This window comes from Sceloporus occidentalis, unplaced genomic scaffold, assembly GCF_023333645.1.
Source record: "Sceloporus occidentalis isolate IW3139 unplaced genomic scaffold, rSceOcc1.0.p SCAF_4, whole genome shotgun sequence".
Taxonomy (NCBI): domain Eukaryota; kingdom Metazoa; phylum Chordata; class Lepidosauria; order Squamata; family Phrynosomatidae; genus Sceloporus; species Sceloporus occidentalis.
The window spans coordinates 84,099,801-84,119,358 of NW_028316984.1; the positions used below are offsets into that span (position 1 = coordinate 84,099,801).

At 42.2% G+C, this 19,558-nt stretch overlaps 1 protein-coding gene across 9 annotated transcripts in view; it reads left to right on the plus strand.

Annotated features, from left to right (window-relative positions):
* The window catches only part of CTNND1 (catenin delta 1), an 88,278-nt gene that overhangs the window by 39,548 nt on the left and 29,172 nt on the right, over nt 1-19,558 (plus strand). For 5 of the 9 annotated variants that reach the window (XM_089520632.1, XM_089520631.1, XM_089520635.1 and 2 more), the window contains exons 2-6: nt 5,803-5,917; nt 7,776-8,085; nt 10,476-10,547; nt 11,990-12,148; nt 13,887-14,419. In XM_089520632.1, the coding sequence (XP_089376758.1) occupies nt 7,891-8,085; nt 10,476-10,547; nt 11,990-12,148; nt 13,887-14,419 (959 nt within the window). In that variant the 5' untranslated portion in view covers nt 5,803-5,917; nt 7,776-7,890. Of the gene's footprint in view, nt 1-5,802; nt 5,918-7,775; nt 8,086-9,173; nt 9,206-10,475; nt 10,548-10,574; nt 10,907-11,989; nt 12,149-13,886; nt 14,420-19,558 lie in introns of those variants that run through there. The other 4 variants (XM_089520638.1, XM_089520636.1, XM_089520639.1 and 1 more) reach the window with 4 other exon arrangements.

Below are 19,558 nucleotides of genomic sequence, written 5' to 3' on the forward strand. Positions count from 1 at the left end.
TCATTCAGGTTGTAGTGATAATACCCCAGAACCTGCATTTTTTTTTCTAATGCAAGGATAGGCAGCTCAGTGCCCTTTAGATGGACTACAATTCCCATAAGCCAAGCCATTGCAGTCAGTGCTCAGAGACTGTAGGTGTTGTAGTCCAATTTACCTGGAAGGCAACAGGCTGCCTAACCCAGTTCTAATGTATGATGTGTCAGATTTGAAATTACCTGTTGCAGGAAACACGTGTCTTTCTTGACATCAATTATACAGTACAAGTGCCAGTCGACTGGCTTAAATTCTTCATGACAAGTGGCAAAACATTGTGCAAATAGGCCTGCTAGTTGAAACCTTTCTTGATTTTTCATTTTTAAATGGCAGCGTGAGTTTCAAGGTGCTGCTCCTTTTATCTCTTTAGCCAGTCCCACCTCAGATAATTTCAAGATACCTAGAGGTATCTGGGCTTGCTCTCTGCCTTTGATCCTGGGAGTCCAATGTGGTGTCTTAAGTGCAGGTTGGAACATGACTTGTCCAGGTGTGTTAGAACTGGAGCACAACATCCTTGTAAACATATTCTGCAGTTCTTGGTTGGGTGACGTTAGATTCAAGGAAGTTTGCATAGAGATTGGTATGCACAAATGGCTGTAGTCACAGTTCTTTGCAATGGCCACTAACAGTACATTCTGCTAAGGCTAGTTGTATCAGTTGCTGTTTGCTATTACTCTATTTAACAGTTAGAGAGTCCTGTGTGTTTCAGATACCACAAATCTTTCTTAGCCTGATCTGGGCAAATCTAGCCAACTCCTCAACAATAATAAATAAATAAATAAATAAATAAATAAATAAATAAAATTTATATTTGTATTTTCCCACCTCTCCCAGATGGATCGAAGTGGGATTACAATTGAGCAACAACAACAGTATGCAATAATAAAACATATAATATTCATAGTTAAAAACAGTTTAAAAACAATACATCATCCTAAATAGAAGAGTGGGGTGAAGTCCTTACAAGATATTGGATGGGTAAGCTTGCCAGAAGAGATCTGTCTTAACTGCCCTCTTGAAAACCTCCAAGGAGGTAGTAAGACAGATCTCTTCCGGAAGGTTATTCCTTAGTTTAGGAGCCACTGAAATAAAGGTTCTTTGGGAGGTTGAAACCAATCTAGTTGGATGCGCCTTCAACAATCCCCCCCCCCCCCCCGGAAGTTCTAAGAGTGTGGGGCAGACTATATAGGGATCCAGAATAGTGGGATCCAGCAGGACAGTTCTCATCTAAGGATCATGCTACCTTTCTGAAGTGCAAGCTGAATTTGACCTTTTTTACTGGCAGTCAAAACACAATGGCAAAGCAAGGAGGAAGATTGTCCCTTCCCACCCTGTATTGACCTTCCCCTTGGGGCAGCTTTATGAAAAGCTAATTGAGATGCTTAGAAGGATATATGAATTTGTGGCTGGGATCCTTGGCAGGCCCAAGGGCCAATTTCCACTCTTGCAGTTTACTGTGGGTTGCCCCTCCTATTGCCACACTGCCAAAAATTTGGCAGCAAAATAGAGAAAAGAGTTTTAACACAAGCAGGAAAAGTTAGTTTCAGAGGGGTTTTGCAACTTGCCACAGTGTTTTGCAACAAACTACAAAATCCCCATTCATTCAGGTTTCTGGGGATCCTGGAGACTGATAGAATAGCCTGGAGGGGGTGCAGTCTCACAGGCTGTGTGTTGCCCAGTTCTGTTTTGGATTCTTGGCCAGTCCAGCCTGTGCTATACTTTTTGGTTCTACTTTTTTGAATAGATTACATTGAGCTGGGCTTTTAAGGGACGTGTCATCTAGGTATGCTGTGAGAGAACAGCTGTGTGGCACTCTTCTATACCATAGAGAATTGCTTAGTAATTTTACTACATCAAGTAGTATGCAAATGCTGTGAATAAGTAATACCATTGAGGAGTCCTGTCTTTAAACTGAAGTTGAGCTCTGAATTCCCTGACTGTTCTTTGGCAAGCCACTCTTCCAGATTGAGGTGGAAAATGTCATCTGATTTCTGCCCCTTCCCTTTGGTCCCCTGTGTCCCAGGATCTGTTTAAGTCGGTTGAAAAATGTCAGGGCATTGGGGGATGTGGTGCTAGAGATGGCAGGGAGTGGTGTTAATTATGGCTTCCCCTCCTCCTTGTGATATCAGTAATGTTTGAGTGAAACTTGACTGGAAATTTTTACTGAGGGGGGAGCAGGATGCTACTGAACTGTCTTGTTAGTTTGTATTGCACACATATGCAATTCTGAAGAATTGTTGCTGGAATGAGGCTCAGGCAGCACTCCAGATATTATTGGATCACAACTCCCAGTAGTTCTAGCCAGCATAGCCAAAAATGTGGAATGCTGAGAGTTGCAGTCCAACAGCATCTGGCTCGCTGTGCAAATCTTGCTTCTGTTCTTGGTACATTGTGTCCACTGAACTCGGGAAGCCAAAGTCTTTAATGTTAGTTCTGTTTATTTTTTTGGAGTGTGTCCTGGGGAGCCTTACACTGAGGGGCATGTGGCACTACAGTAGGCACCATCTCCATGGTGGCACAGCAACATAGGAAAGTATTCTGTCTTTCTTGAAGCAATAGCTAACAGCAGTCTAATGTGACTTTAGTGTATGACTTTGTATGTAGGTACCCAGCTTCCAAAACAAAATGTAGTGTCTGTGAATTGGCTCCAAGCTGCTTGTTTTGGGAAAAGAATATGAGTGGGGTCCTACATTTGGTGATGTGTCCCATATTGGTTAAGAAGAGGGGCACAGCTATTCTGCCAGTAGTAATTTTGGCCTTTCAGAGAGTAGTCTTTGTGTGCCTCTTGCAACATAGGTTCCTAGGCTGGAGTGGGAGGATGTGGTTGTACCAGTAGCCTGGCACGTGGATCCAGAACTGCCAGTCTTAAATGCCAGTGACTGTAGCTTGGCCTTGGACATTCAGTCACCAAAGTGCTCTCTGGTATGGGAAAGCTGTGACTGTATCTTTGCAAGATGCAGTGTTGTCAGTTTGGGTTGCACAATTCATTACTGTTGCTGGATTGCTGAGAAGATCGTCCTCAGAAACCCCAGAAAGAATAGGGAGTGAGCCATGTCCACTTCCAGGGCCTTTGGGTACATACATATTTGTTACAGACCTAGAATGCCATTTTAAAAAAAAGAAGAAGAAAAGGATGATTACAGGGTGGAGACCATCAGATGGCAAAGCATGAGACTGTCTAAAGCAAACTAACAATCTCTTTTGGGTCAAAGTCCTCTTGGTGCCAAGGTGTCTGAACTGAAGTTGGAAAAGTCAAATAAGCAATTCCTCTAACATGTGACTAAAAATATGACATTGTGATGTGTCTTACTGTTACAGTCCAGAGTTGTAACACATGTTCATTTCTCTTGAATAGCTTGTCTCTAACATATCAAAGAAAGTGTGGATTCACCTCTTGCTGATTCTGTGATCTTGTTCACTATGTTTTGTGTTCTGTAAGACATTAATTGTTCTTGGGTGGCAGCAGTAAGCAACTGTCATGAAGGCCTAGGGCCATTTTTCAGGTTAACTATCCAACTTTTTTGTTTTTTAAGATCTAGGGTTTGAAAAACACTTTAAAATAGATACATATATATTAGCCCTAAAATTAGCTGAAATTAATTAAAAATTCTTAATTAAATAATATTAAAATGATTCCAGTTTTCACCACTTAAACATAATTATTATAATTATTGTCATGTTTATGTATAAATTAACCACAGATGTCCTTAAATTCACTTAATACTATAGGGACTGCTGATACTAACTGATACTGAACTAAAGTGATTTTAGTTGACTACGATGTTGATTAGTTCCATTGATTTTAGTGACTTCAGTTCTTTTTTCATTGATAAGAATGTATTTTGTAGTTTGCTGAAGAATTCTGGTAACAACCCATGCATGTTGATTTTTTTTAAATCCCACAGATCACTGGGGGGCCCACAAAACAGGTGGTCTGTGGGCCACTTGCCTTATTTGCTTCAGTAAATTACAAAGAAGGTGTGTGTGTGTGTGTGTGTGTGTACACACGTATGTGCTTTTGTTCTGCTAACATAATTGTGGCCTCAATTAGTGGAACAAAAGAGACTAGGATTTGTACCTGTTGATGTTGGAATCATTATTCATGATCATTCTCTGCCAAAACATGACTCTCAGGGAACAAACCCCCCAATAAAGTCATTCTGCATGTGTTGAGAACTTCAGAGGCTTAAGATCAGCTGTTTTCTCCTGAAGTAGTACAGTGGTACTTTGGGGATTTGGTTACAGGACCCCTGGTGGATACCAAAGTCTGTGGATGCTCAAGTCTCATCATATATAGTGGTGTAGTAAAATGGTGTCGCTTATATAAAATGGCAAAATCAAGGTTTGCTTTTTGGATTTTAAAAAAATATTTTCAAATGATGGATGGTTGAATCTGTGGATGCAGAATTTGTGGATACAGAGGGGCAACTGTATGAAAGGCTGTTGGCTTTTGCCAGCCAACTTTTCAGTCTTAGGGTGGGTGGGTGTTTTCAGGTGGGGATTACTTATTGAAAGACTCCTAAACTGTGAAGGAAAGCTGTGGGTTGTGACTGTTGGATAACCACAGAATGGGACAGCATGTTCCAGATAATGGTCATGGGATTCTGCTACATTTGTCCTTTTTTTTCAGTGTTCTTCAAAGATATCTCCTTTCCTCCAGTGGTTATGTCCATGGCCTTACGGTTAAATCAGTTCTAGCAGATGGTGTGTCACCAGCACCGTGGGAAAGTGGGTTGAGGCGCTATCTGTCTTGGAGGCCTGACTAGTCCAAGCACGTCATCCCTGCCTTGGTTGTTGTTTTTTTCCTCGTCTTTTGCTAGGTTTTTTTTAATTTAAAAAAAAAAACCCATCCTCCAGCATGTTTCCACAAGTTTTACCTTAGGTGGGATATAAATGACAGAGGGAATCACCCCTCCTGACTCTGCCTTCCATCAGACAAATGCAAATATTTTAAATCCCCTCTGAATTAGGAATTCTAAGGAGCGTCCATACATTTCACACTTGTGTAAGTCACCTCCAGAGGATGCATCATCAACCAAAACTCTTGTTAAAACTTCAGAATGATAATTATCCACTAAAATTGTAACAAAATAAATCCAAATATCTGTAGTTTGAAATATTTTTTTAGATCTCAGAAAGGAGGCTCAGCTTCATGATACAGCCAGTGCTACTCCTTTGGAAAAGGAGGCATGCCAGGAGAGATTCAGGATCCAGAACGTCATTCCTTCTGATACCCACCTAGTCCAAACCTGGGCAAAAACTATGCCAGTGTTGGAACTCCTGTAGTTTATTTTCTTCCAGCTGACAGGAATAGAAGGCAAAAGGCCCCCAAAAAGGTGTGGATGGGTGCCCATTTGTGCTAGTGGGGCATAGGAAGGGACAGCTACCTCCATCTCTGTTTCTTGTTAAGCTATAGGATTGCTCTGCCAATAAATAAAAACTAAACAATAGAATAACTAGCAGCACCCAGGAAGAGAAGACCTTCAGAATGATTGCCATGGTTAGGCAATTTCAAAAGTAGTTCCTGAAACTGAGTAGTTCTCTTTTGGAGCGTCCCTTCCCTCTTCCCTTGACCTCCTCTACTGGTTAATGAATTTATTTCATTTTAGTTGACTTAACTGCAAAACTGTATTAAAACTTGCATCCCTTTTTGGCTACATGGTGGAATTATACAGTGTTGTTAGTACATCCTTCTTCACTTGCCTCCTTTGCTGTCTTTTTTAAATTCACACTTGTATTTTTTCCCTCCCCTTTCTGCTGTTCCTGCAGCCTTTTTTTCTCCTGCTTCCTTGCTGTTGGTGGCTGGGCTGCCTCTCCCATGATTTTCTGCACTTAGACCAAGCTGTGCCTTAACCAATCAATTCAGACCGGCCTTCCTTCACAGGTGTGTATGATATGGAAAATCAGTCTGTAATGTCATGATGTTCTCTGTCAATCTGGGTGGTGGTTTCTATTACCTCTAGACTAACCATCTTAAATATTTGGAATTCCTCCTGTGGTAAGAGGAGCAGAAATTCCATGGACAGGGAGGGAAGAGAGGGGGATATGCAAACATAGGACTTAACTCCTTCCACTCAACCACTTTTATAAATGTCTGTGGGTGGGTTACATTAAAACAGATCAGCTTCATCAACTCATTATAAATAGGTTGTGTCTCAAGATATTCCTGTTGGACATATGCTAATGCCCTATTATTAATGTACGCTGGCATCAGCCCTAGGTCTAATGATGAGGTTTGTAAATTGGTTTGCTCTCCTTACCTATCTTATTGGCTTTGTTAGGATTCCTGACAGGGTTTTATTCAGGGTTTTATAGCTCAACACCTGTGGCTTTAAGATGATAAAAGATGATGAAGGAAAGAACACATCTTGAGAAATACGTTGAACCAATAAATAAATTCAAGCAGTTTAAACAAGCGATATTCCTTCCCACTTTAAATTCTCAAATTTATTTATTGCATTTCTTCATTGCTTCATAACTGAGATTCTCTGGGTAACACATAGTAAATGCTTAAAATGCAAATATGAAGTGGAACAAATTAGTCTACAGTCTACAAAATGGAATAAATCTACAAGGAAGTACACAGCTAAGAAAATGGACATTCAGACCTCATAATATCTTGGGCAAGCTGGATAAGACCAAGAACCAGTGATGTCTTCTTGTAAATATGTTACTGAAAAGCATGTAAACAACCTTATATTGCAAACCTTTTATTTATACAAAGGGCAGCATGTTATTGCTCCTTCCAACCACATGTATTGTGTTTGAATTAAGACACTAGGTTACAAATGCCATGTCTTTATAGAAGTAGAGACTGTTGCCCCCTAACAGGATCTGCATATGGACTAAGCTGACATGCAGCTTCCTGTTTAGGAGACAAGGCATTGGCCCTATACAGGGTATTCAGATTTGAAAATGCTGATACAATAGAATTTGGAAATTGCAGCCATTTTGTTCTAGACACATAAAAGCCATACATATAGAGGTGGCCTCACATAAAGACCTCTATATCATAAATAGTATAATAAGAACGATTAACCAGTAGTTGCTTTGTGCCTTACAACAAAAGACTACTCTGACCAGACTTGTTTACAAGAAGAATTTTGAGACTGTAGTCCAAATTGCTATTTCAAGGCAGATATCCCTCTATTATGAGCCAAGTTAACAATGCAGCATTGTAAAAATTCTAAATCATACAGCTGCTTTCTTTTGTCTATTGTTTTCTGTAGCATAAGTAGTAGGATTTGACAAGATTTTAATGAAAATTTATGAAAAAAAATATTAGTAGATCAAGTGAGCTAAACCGTAGCACAGAGGAACAGAAGAAGGCCATAGCCTTCTATGATGAAATTATTGCCTGAATCCACAGTAAATAAAACCATGATAAAACCACCGGCCTTTAAAAATAAGGCTTTGAATTAATATACCATCATGAGGTGGCCGGATCTCTTCTGCCCAGTATTAGTCATTGATTCCTTACCCAGCATGACTGCTTCTCCACTGTTAAAGAGGTACCCTTGTGAATAAGATTTTTTTTAAAATTTGCTTGAACCAGTCGACATGTTGCAGTTGTTACCTTGGGGAAGTTGGTGATCTTGATTCCTCCTGATTTGTTGATTTAGCAGGAAGGGGTCATTAGGTGGAACTTGGCTTTATTCAGTTTTTTAAAAGAAATCTCTTTTCTTTCCTGACCTAAGATCTTTCTTTCTTTTTCTTACTTTCTCCCCAAATTGTATATGAAGTGAGGGGTTCCTTCTACCCCTCCAGCCCTCTTTCTGTGTGACGTCAGTTCTCATAAACCCTGTGGCGTCTCCCTGCCTTGCACCCACTCTTCCCCCACGTGGGGCCTTCACAACCATGGATGACTCGGAAGTGGAGTCGACTGCCAGTATACTTGCCTCCGTCAAAGAGCAGGAGGCACAGTTTGAGAAGCTGACACGGGCACTAGAGGAAGAACGGCGCCATGTTTCTGCACAGCTGGAGCGTGTCCGTGTCTCCCCGCAGGATGCCAGCCAGACCATGGCCAACGGCACTCTCACCCGCCGGCAGCAGGTAAAAATTGCCTCAGGTGAGGTGGGCAGGCTGGATGGTGCCTGCTGGAGTGCCGCCTTGGTAGCTTGGTTTTTGTCAGAAATAGTTTGTGGAGCAGTTTGGTTTAGGGACGTCATATTTTTTATGCTCTTGAATAGCTACTTGACAAGTGTATTTGCCCATGCCCATTTGGTCATTGGTTTAGTGCAGCTTTTTTGTTTAGGACTGATTTGAAAGATAGGCTAAATAACATGTCCTTTAACTGGAACAAGCAACATTCAGGCTCACTAGAGATCAAAATTCAGCAGTGATGCTCAAAGTCGAGGGGGAAGGACTGTCACCCTTCCATTCCAGAAGCAAAGGGCTATATGATCTACCACGGAGGGTTGCCACACAAGCCGCCTACCATATCTCAGTAGCAGTGCAGCTGCTAGTAGCTTCTAGAGTCTACTACAGATACTCATCACTGGGAAGCTGCCCATCCTTGGTTTGGTCAAATTTCATAGTGCCTTGCTAGGTTTGCATTCACAGTTCTTCTCAAACGTGCTAATGCAGTGACATGTGAGAGTGCACAGCTACTTTTTGTGTGACAGGTGTGCAGCAGGAAAATAGAGTTAAGCCCTAACAAGCCACCGCACTAGAGTATTTTGGTATCTGGAGAATATTCTGCAGTTTAAAAAATTGTCCTAAAGTTTTTTAAGATGCTGCTTGCCAGTGCCTTATACAAACTGCTGTATAAGCTCAAGCAGCAGTTGAAGTCTGCTTCCTCTAGTTGTTTGTCATATATTTGGCAAGAAGTGCTCTTAAATAGGTGAGGCAGACAAAAGGACTAATAAACTGAAGAGAAGGCCAGACAATAAAATGAAGCCATCCTTACTCATAGCGGTAATACCTGTCTTAGGCATTGATAATAAAATGTCCTCAAATGTAGTTGCCAACTTTTAAATTTGCAAGAATAGAGGAATGAATTATGATAAGGGAAATATCTCAGTAAGCTATAGGAGGTACCTCAGATGACTTCTATGAGGTTTTTAGGCCAAGCTCATCTTTCTTTTCCCTTTCTGTTTGGTTTCTGCTGGCTGTTTCCATTCTACCCCTTTAACCTACAGGATACAGATGAGGAAATAGACAATTTCAGAGGGTAAGAATATCTGTTTTAAGCTTAAATGTAGAATATACATGCTACTGTGTGAGTCTTGTTTCACACAAGGAGTTCAAAATTACTGGTCCGCTAGAGGGTGAAAACTGTTTTGGATGCATGCTGGAAGAATGCAGCCAAACAGACTAGGAATTGTACACTAAGTTAGAATGCTTCATTGCATTTACAGTGGGCCCTTGGTATCCACTGAGATTTGGTTCCAGGACAACCCCTCACCCATGTATACCAAAATCTGTTGATGCTCAGGTTCCATTAAATACAATAGAATAGTATAACATGGCAAAATCAAGGTTTGCTTTTCAGAATTTATATATTTTCAAAATATTTTCAAACCATGGATGGTTGGATCTGTAGATAAAGAATCCATGGATATAGAGGGCCAACTGTAGTTCCTTTTAAACGGGGGTGGGCACAATGTAGTCCTGACTTCGTTGTGGCCTCGCAAGGCTGGGACATCTCCAGATTCTCAGGACTGTTCCTTGTCTACCCCTGTAAAAAATGCATTGTCTCTCCTGGAGGTTGCTAGTGTCAGTTCTCCTTTTCAGTCATTGTTCTGTTAACATTAAAACATGACATGCTTTTCAAAGCAAGTTGTGAATTGTGTATGTGTGTGTGTTTTGTTTTCTTTTTGGCTCTTCACCTGTCTGTGTAGCCCCCACATTGTTCCCTGGAGTAGAAAATTTGCCCCTAGACCAGTTGATTCCCTGCAGTTGCTCACTCCTGCTTTTTAGTTGGGAGGTGATATATCTCTTAAGATGGCTCACCCTAGAGCTGTTGAGTGAAGAGGTGGTTGAGATTCGTGAACTATTAGTGGGTGATTTGTCGTCGTCCCCCACCCCCTGCTCTGAATTTTGTCTCGAGGTGTCCTTGTCTGTGCTTAAATCAACTACTGTAGTAAGAGCTTTTGGTGCTGTAGGGTTGCATAGGATCTGTGTTTTGAGTCATTTCTCGAATGTGCCATTTTCTTCAAAATAAGGTTTTTGGTAGGTGTAATTCTATATACTTCTCCAGAAGGGCAGGGCCATGCAAACCTCAAAAGAGCTGTATACCCCAGGCAGCCATTTTCTACCATGTCACTTTTGGATAGCAAAAGCCATTGTGTCTTGGCTTCTCAAAATATATAAGCTAGACATTTTTATGATAATTATGCTCTTGCTCATGGTGGGATGTATTGGCCTGATGGATATTGCCCAGTTGCCAGCGGTGGATTCCCCACTCGTTCTTGAGGCTTAACCACTGTTGTCTCTTGCAGAACGGCCGTTTCTTGGGCAATGCTGACCTGGAGAGGCAGAAATTCTCAGAACTGAAACTCAACGGACCACAGGTGAAAGGAAGGGACTAAGGGCTTTTCTTTCACCAGGAGCTGTAGCCAGTGGTGTCACTAGGATTTGTGTCACCCAGTGTGGTAACACATGGTGTCACTTCCATGGACCTCCTGAGAAGAGGGTGTGGATGAGAAGGAGGGTCTCATCCTGGGGAACCCAGAGTCCCCCTCCCCCTCCAGCTGATACCGCCAAAATGGGATGCCCCCCTGAGTAAGAACATTGTTTTTAATTACAAAAGATCTCCACCCTCAAGGAAAGAGCAAGTCACAGCAAACAACCTCCCCCACTCTGGACAATGGTGAAAAGGAGCCAAACTGAGCAGGAGGGGGAGGCTACAGGAGGGGAAGCAGAAAGAAAGGTCTGTGGCTTCATCCCCGTCCTCACACCCCAAATGGGGAGTGGCATGTCAGGAAGAATTTCCCCTTTCCTTTGGGAGGTGGGGGCTTGGGATGCCTTGTTGCTGCCCAGTGTTGCCTCTTCTAATGGTGTCACCCAGTGCAATTTGCGTCCATCTAGTGACACCACTGGCTGAAGCTTATTTAGGTGGTGGTGGTGCTACACCTGGTTGTTTGGATTAATTGAATCCAAATCTGGTAGGTTTGATTCTCCTGCTGTTTTTTTTTTTTTTTTGGGGGGGGAGCTATATTTTACCACAAAGTGCTGATAAGCTCTTATAATAGATTTAGAGTCATGTGCCCCTCAACATTTTGTTGGACTTCAACTCCTAGCATTCCTCACCATTTATTGTGGTGTTATTGGTGCTGGGATTTGTAGTCTTAACATCATCTGGAGGACCATTCTACCAGGGCTAGACAACTTTGTATCCTCTAGATGTTTTTAGCTATGTCTCCCAGTATTGCCAGTGATCAAGGGTTGTGCAATTAGAGTCCAAAACATCTAGAGGTGTACAAGGTCTCCCAGTTCTTTCTTACAAGAGATAGACAGTTAAGGAAAGGAATTGTTGGTGGTTATAGAAGTGTAGGGTGCTTGTGGGGTGGGAAGAGTTAAACATTTCATCTTCTGAACTGATTGTTATCCAGTATTTTGCCTTCTGATTGACACTATCCTCTTTGATTCATATCTCTGCTGTGAATTACAGCTTGAGTTTGAAAACCTTGACCAATGCAATAGAATCATAGCTCTCATCTGAACCTTGTCAGTTTAGATAATAAAACAAAAAGCTGGCTACAAGCAAGTCTAGAAAAAGTTTTGCTTGTTTCCAGGAGTAGCTGCTAGGTATTGAGGGAATTTTGCAAGTAGTGCTGGGGCAGGGTTTAGAAAAATCTGCTTCTTTAGAAAGTGGCCAGTACAGGTTGGGGGATACTGAGAGTTGTAGTCAAAACCAAGTAAATTTTCTAAGCTGTGTGCTGGGGAATGAGCTCTTTTAGTATTGACTGGGCAGAATTAGGCTGATGTGCTGTTCCTACTTCCATCTTCTTAGGACCATAGTCATCTTATCTACAGCACCATTCCCAGGATGCAGGAGCCAGGGCAGATTGTGGAGGAGACTTACACCATGGAGGAGGACCCAGAGGGTGCCATGTCAGTTGTTTCAGTTGAAACCTCCGACGATGGGACAACTCGTCGCACAGAGACCACAGTGAGGGACTAGAAAGGAATTAACTTATCTCATGCTTCATGTGTACTGGAATGTGTCTGTCCTATGGAAACAGGATAGGGAAGAGATGAGGGTTATATGTATCAGCAAAAAACTTCTGATAACAAAATAAAAGTTGATAACACAAACAAGTGGCACTTAACATTTTTCTCTCTGGCAGCTGCCTTCATATAATTATTTGAAGCTGCTTCCACATGATGGCTTGTTCCATTTGTTATCATCTCCAAAGGTCAGTGCAAGCATTGTGTTGTCAGCTGGTCTGCCAGTAGCGAGAAGTATACATCATCATACATTCCTGCCTCTTTCCCTTTCAAATGTCTTCTGGATAATGAATTCTGCCTATTCTGGCCTTACTGTTACTAACAGTTCTACTGGTGGTGATGTTGTCATCAGGGAGAGCCAGTATGTGTAATTGTACTGTGGATGGGGACCATTTTCACACATATTTCTCCCCTCTTTCCCCTCAGCAGGCTGCAGCAACACATGACCACATTGCTTCCAGCTTTGTGTTTTTGTTGATCTTTGAGAGACTTTCTTCTATCTTTATCCTGAGGTTTCTGTGAGGTTAGGAGGCTGGTTGGAGCACGAATGCTGAATTTTGCAGTGCTTTTTAATAGCTTTTGGAAATTTTTGTCCTGGATAATAATAATAATAATAATAATAATAATAATAATGGCAGCTTGGAAGATGTCTTGTGGCAGACTGCAGGCCACATCTTTCCTCCTCTTGAGGTAGAGCATCTGGTGGCCCTCTGTAGGTTGTTCATCTACAACTCTGGTCACCCCTTGCCATTGTTTCTGGTAGCTAGGCTTGATGGGATTCTGGGTTGATGGGAGTTGCAGTCAGACAACATATGGAGGACTAAAGGTTATCTACGTTGTTTAAATTAATCATGGAACAAGTTTGTTTTCTGCTGTCCTAGGGACTAAAACCCAAACCAATGGCTTCAAATTACTGGAAATGAGATTCCACCTAAACATTAGGAAGAACTTTTGTACTGTAAGAGTTGTTCAACACTGAAATAGGTTGACTCAGAGGATGGTGGACTCACCTTCTTTGGAGGTCTTTAAACAGAGGTTGAATGGATATCTTTCAGTAGTGCTTTAGATGTGTATTCCTGCATGACAAGGGTTTGGATTAAATGGCCCTTGTGGTCCCTTCCAACTCTAAGATTCTAACTTAGCTGATGATTTGAAATCTTAGCCAGTGGGGGCTGGGAGAGGGTTGTTCTGGCAGGGGGGAAGCATGTGATTCTACCACCATTTCTTAATTGCTTAATCAATTACCATGTTGCATTGTTCTGCATCTTTCAGTTTTTTATCCTCTTGCAGCACATAGGATTTGTAGGCATTGACAGTGCTGTAAATAGCAGGGCAGTCCTCTAAATGTTGTTAAACTCGTAACTCCTAGCATTCCCCACCTAGGGCTGCTGGGAATTGCAGTTCAGCAGCATCTGAAAGGTTGCACAGTTCCCATCTCTACTAAATAGCGAGGTGGTGAGAGTTTCTGAAACTGTGTATGTATGCAGCAGTGGAGAGTATAGAGAGCACTGCCCTGTGGGATGACTGGGGAAATACACTACAGGAAAATAACAACAGTATTTATTGTGGTCATAGGCCAGTTAAGCTACAGGAAATGAACAGTGATCCAAGCTTAGCACTCTGACTTACTGACAGAGGAACTGCCTGTTGACTAATAGCTCATGTTACACATTCTACAGGTGAAAAAAGTAGTGAAGACAATGACAACACGCACAGTGCAGCAAGTTCCAGTTGGTTCAGATGGGTTACCTGTGGATGGATCTCCAGTTACTAACAGCTACATCCAGACTATAGATAGGAACTTCCGGAAAAACACCAATGGCGGTCCTGGTGCCTACATGAGCCAACCTGGCACAGCTACTCTCCCACGCAATTACCACTACCCAGATGGTTATGGCCGCCCATATGAGGACAGCTACCATGGCAGTGAACACAACTATGGAAGCTTGTCTCGTGTGACCCGCATCGATGAGCGTTACCGTCCCTCTATGGATGGCTACCGGGCTCCCAGTCGGCAAGATGTCTATGGTCCTCAGCCACAGGTGCGGGTAGGGGGTAGCAATATGGATTTGAACCGCTTCCACGCAGAACCTTATGGGTTGGAGGATGACCAGCGCAGCGTGGGATATGATGACCTAGATTACGGCACAATGCCAGACTATGGTACAGCCAGACGGACCGGGACCCCTTCTGATCCTCGCCAGAGACTCAGGTAATAATAGAGTTGTCCTTGGTAGTGTGCTGATATTTCTGCCATGCTTTATAAATTGACCATCAAACCAATGATGCATTAGTGCATTTATGCTCTTTTGTAAGGAATAGAATGGTGAAGGATCTTTATTTTTACCTTACTCTTTTATGTGGTACTGTAGTTTTGGGTGACAACACAATCTAGAAAGCAAGATTTAGAATTCTTCTGTGAATTCTGCTCTTGGGATTTAAGAAGGAGCAGAATCTAGGGGAATTTTTTGCTGAGTTTCACTTCTTAAGATAAAAAGTGACCATTGAAATCAGTGAAGGAAAACGTAATTCTCTTCTGGCTCACCCTCCCGAACATGGCCTAATCTCGATCAAGTGCCTGTTCAGTAATAATATTCTTTACTGTTCTAGGAAGTTTGTCAGAGTTCATATCAGGAAGAAGGCGACCACCAAACTGAGGGGTCTCCCTATCTGATCCAGGGCCCTACCTCCTTGCCACCTAACTGTTTCACCCCACTCATTTGAGCAGATTCACCTTCTCCCATAATCCTGAAGAGTGTGTAGTTAGTTGGAAAATGGGGAAATGCCAAAGAGTGTGTGAGAAGGGATCTTGTCCGCTTTTGGCATTGTGCTTGTCTACTCTTCAGCCCCACTCAGTGTTCCTGAGGAAATGAAGCTCTGAACTTAAATGGTTCCCTGCCTTTGTCTTACATCTGAATTTGTCTTCCCCCAATAGAACAACTTCCAGAACTAGCCAGTCTATATCATAGAATCATAGAATCATAGAGTTGGAAGAGACCACTAGGGCCATCCAGTCCAACCCCCTGCCATGCAGGAAATCCAAATCAAAGCATCCCTGACAGATGGCCATCCAGCCTCTGTTTAAAGACCTCCAAGGAAGGAGACTCTATCACCTTCCGAGGAAGTGCATTCCACTGTCGAACAGCCCTTACTGTCAGGAAGTTCCTCCTAATGTTCAGGTGGAATCTCTTTTCCTGTAGCTTGCATCCATTGTTCCGGGTCCTGTTCTCTGGAGCAGCAGAAAACAAGCTTGCTCCCTCCTCAATATGACATCCTTTCAAATATTTAAACAGGGCTATCATATCACCTCTTAACCTTCTTTTCTCCAGGCTAAACATCCCCAGCTCCCTAAGTCGTTCCTCATAGGGCATGGTTTCCAGACCCTTCACCATTTTTGTCGCCCTCCTTTGGACACGCTCCAGTTTCTCAATGTCCTTTCTGAATTGTGGCGCCCAGAACTGGACACAATATTCTAGGTGGGGCCTGACCAAAGCAGAATACAGTGGCACTATTACTTCTCTTGATCTAGACACTATACTTCTATTGATGCAGCCTAAAATAGCATTGGCCTTTCAATATCAATTTCACTAACATTTTTAAGGTCAGGTAGATGTTTATATTTTTGTTAGCTTCTCACCTTGTATAATGTTCTGTCCAGAGAAGTTTCTTTAAAGGGTTTATATGTCCCACCTGACATGTCCAGCCATGCATATTAGGTGGTGTTGCATCAGGATGTGAAGCCATGTTTTTGTTTTTGTTTTGGTCTTATATACTTTTGCTTGAGGCTAATGTTGGGGCTGACTCTGGAATATAAAGTCCCCACTGTAGACCTTGCCTCATCTGTGCACTTACTAAGTGACATTATGGAAGTCTCCTACCTGCAATGGTGGACTTAATACTAGCTTACTTTTCACAGTTAGCAAGAGTGTGTGCAAGATGTAACGTAAAGCAATGATGTAATGCACTAGCCTTCTCTCCCTTCCCTTGTTAAAGGTGTTTTGAGCAATCAGGCTGACTACAGCAGCAGACGGGCGCCCTCCCCTGGTTTGGCAATGGTTACTGCTTGACAGGACCAAGGGACCGTGGTTGCTGGAACAGTATACATGCAAGTAGATGTGTGATGCCTAGATTTGATGAATTCCAGATTCTAAACCATGTGTTGGAAACCCTTGACTTTACAAATGTGGTTGGACTGCAGGTCCCATCCCAGCATAGCCAATGGTGAGAAATCCTGGGTGTTGCAGTGCAACATCATATGGAGGGCCACATGAGTCCTATTTCTCTTGCAAACTTAAGGATGGGGCAACCTGGGCACTCCAGATATTTTGAACTGCAACTCCTATATTGTCTTGCCATTGACTGTCCCATGTGGGGCATTGGAGGGAATGAATTCCTAAGCATCTGGAGGGCCAGAGGTTCTCTACCCAGATCTAAAGCTTATTCCTTTGAAGGACTGAATCTCTCCTAGATTGACTAATCTAATTGACAAAACTAATGGACTGTAAACATGACACAGTCTAGTGGCCACTGTAAGATCCTGGGAACATGAAATTAATTTTTTAAAAGCAGTCCCCCCCCCCCACACACACACTTACTAGCTTGTAGAGATATGCATGTGATTATTTTTAGGCTGTAGTTAAAAATAACCACATGCATATCATTTGAGTAGACTCCCCTTCTACCATAATCCTGAAGAGTGTGTAGCTAGTTGGAAAAGGGGGAAATGCCAGAATTATCATGAATTTGATCATTTCCCCAAAGCATTCAAGTAAAAGAGACTGGTTAAGGCATCTAGTAAAATAGGACAGGGTACTGGTTATTTACTTGGGGCACCTTCCCACTGTCTTCTGTGGGTTCAGTCTCTCTTAATGGCAGCCTGTGTTCGCTATCTGCCCTTTTCTCAGTGTTGGGCCCTGAACTTCAAGTCAAGTCCAAAACATCTGAAGGACCAAAGTTTGGTAATTATTGGTTTAAACTAACATGGTGCATACTGATACTTTAGTAATCGTACATCAGAAATATACCTCTGATGCTCACAACGAAGAGCTTTGGCAGGTGTATAAAACTGTTTGAGTTCATTTAACATGATCAACTTAAAAAGCATATTAATAGTTATACTAAAACAAACATACAGTGGACACTTCCCATCCATGGGGGTTCGGTTCTGGGATTCCTCCCTTGTGGATGGGAAAAATGCCAATGCTAAAGCCTCATATTATTCAGTGGGTGGTAACGTGTGTGTCTACGTGTCAGTACATCCATTTATATGCATTGCCATTGAATAATATGGGGAGTGGTGATCCACAGGCAGTCGAATACATGGATCGCTAGCCTGCCAATCCAGTGGGCCCACTTTTTATCAAAAATATGTATCTGGTACTGAAATTGAAATGCTGTGGCAAGCATATAAAAATAAATGAATTGGTTAAAAAAATAAAATTGTGCAATTTAAAACAGGAGGCTTGATTGTAGCCTGCGTTTTAATAACAGTTGCTAAAATTTTAGTTTTAATTCTGACCCCAGAATCACAGTCTTCAAATGAAAATTTACATAACAATCGTCTGAGTTGCCCTGGGTGAGATGGCAGTAAAGGTGCAATTAACTGTTCATGTGAGTCTCTATACAGGAAACAAAATAACAAAACCTGGCCACAGTTTTGATATTTCTATTTCCAATACATAACACCTGATTCTGAAATGAGAGTCGCCTATTATTGGCTTTCAGGTATTATGGCAGAAAGCACATACAGATGTGTTGTCTTTGAGGTGACGTTCCTTATTAAGCCTTGATGATACCAGAACATTCCGGTTCTGCCCACCGTCTTCTGCTTTACAGTCTACAGTTCTAATGAAGCACGTGTAGATAAAATATATGCTAATTGACCAGTTTGTGTAATAGTCACTACTTGACATAATCAGAGAGGAAGAATTCCACTACCACCCCTTTGTTAATCCATAACATATGCATCCAGCTCAGTAGAGCAATATGTCATGGTAGCTCTTGATGTGCTGTATTGACGTCTATGGCAGTAGAAGGGCGTAGTCTAGAAGAGGTGAAGGCATGTCATTGCTTATCTGTTAGCTTGCCCATTGTATGCATTCCACTGTGGGTTCTTTCATCAGAATATTTGCTGATTTAATTTGTATTCTGCCTTTCATGAATGAAGCTCAGGGTGGCTTGAAGCAAATGCATAAAATGAATAAGAGCATAACAGAGTTAAAGTACCATTTCACAGCACACCAGTAAAAGAAAAATATAGCACTCATACAGTTGAAAGACCCTTTTTGTAGCAAGAGAAGTTAGTGTAGTTTTGATTATTTGTAGATGACAATTACAGTCAGCACCATAAAACCCCATATGGCTTAGATCCAGGCAGGCTATTAAAAGACTGTCCACTCTCATGGTATCAGGCTTCTTTTGGCCCTGCTACTAGATGTACTTTTGGAAGGTAGCTGGGCTGAAGGATGACTGATGATCTTAGTGTCCAGGCAGGCTCATATTGGAGAGTACAGTCCTTCAGATAGCCTGGACCTTGATTAAAACTACTCTTGAGCTCCTGCGTATCTTGCTGAGGGTGGGTGAAGCTTAATCACCATTTGAACAATTTCTCCCCATGCAACAGGGAAAAATAAACAGTCCTGAAGGGAAAAGTGAGGTTTTTGGTTCACTAGCTTGCCACATATTTGATCTTAATTCAGGAATCTATCTGCAAGCTTTGTCCTTTTTAAATGGCATGTCATGATCATGGATCTCCCATATTGCATCATGTCCAATGTAGCCTTAATGTTCTGTTCAGAAGCCACACCATTAGGCTTCTCCCTTCAGATGTCACTTAGCAGCAATCATTACATCAGACTGTAGCATAGAGCGTGCACGGCAGTTCTTTGCTCAGAAGCCACCTCAGCAGGTTCTGCTCTTTGCCATCTGCTAGCTTACAGCAGCCATTGGGTTAGCTGTCAAATAACTTTAGCCAGCTGCTGAAGGGCCACAGCAGAAGGAGGAGATGGAACTTACACTGCAGCTAGCTGATCAAGGAATCCAGGGGAAGGATTGTGGCAGTTATCCTCTCTGTCTGTTTCCCCCTTGGCTTTCTGAACACTGCTGTAGTGAAAATTAGTGATTTCTCCACAAGCAAGTACCCCCCTTTCCTCATGGCATGTCATAACCTATGTATTAAGTCCAGCTCTTTAGGAAAATAACAGTGTGTGCACTGCTAATGGCGGATGAGTGGTTCTGTTGAGCCTCTCAATGACTATGTCATTCTGATTCATGTGGCTGGGACTATTTGGAAGACAGTGGTTCTAGCTCTGTTTGGAGGGCCACGGTGAACATGTATCCAAGGATTCAGACC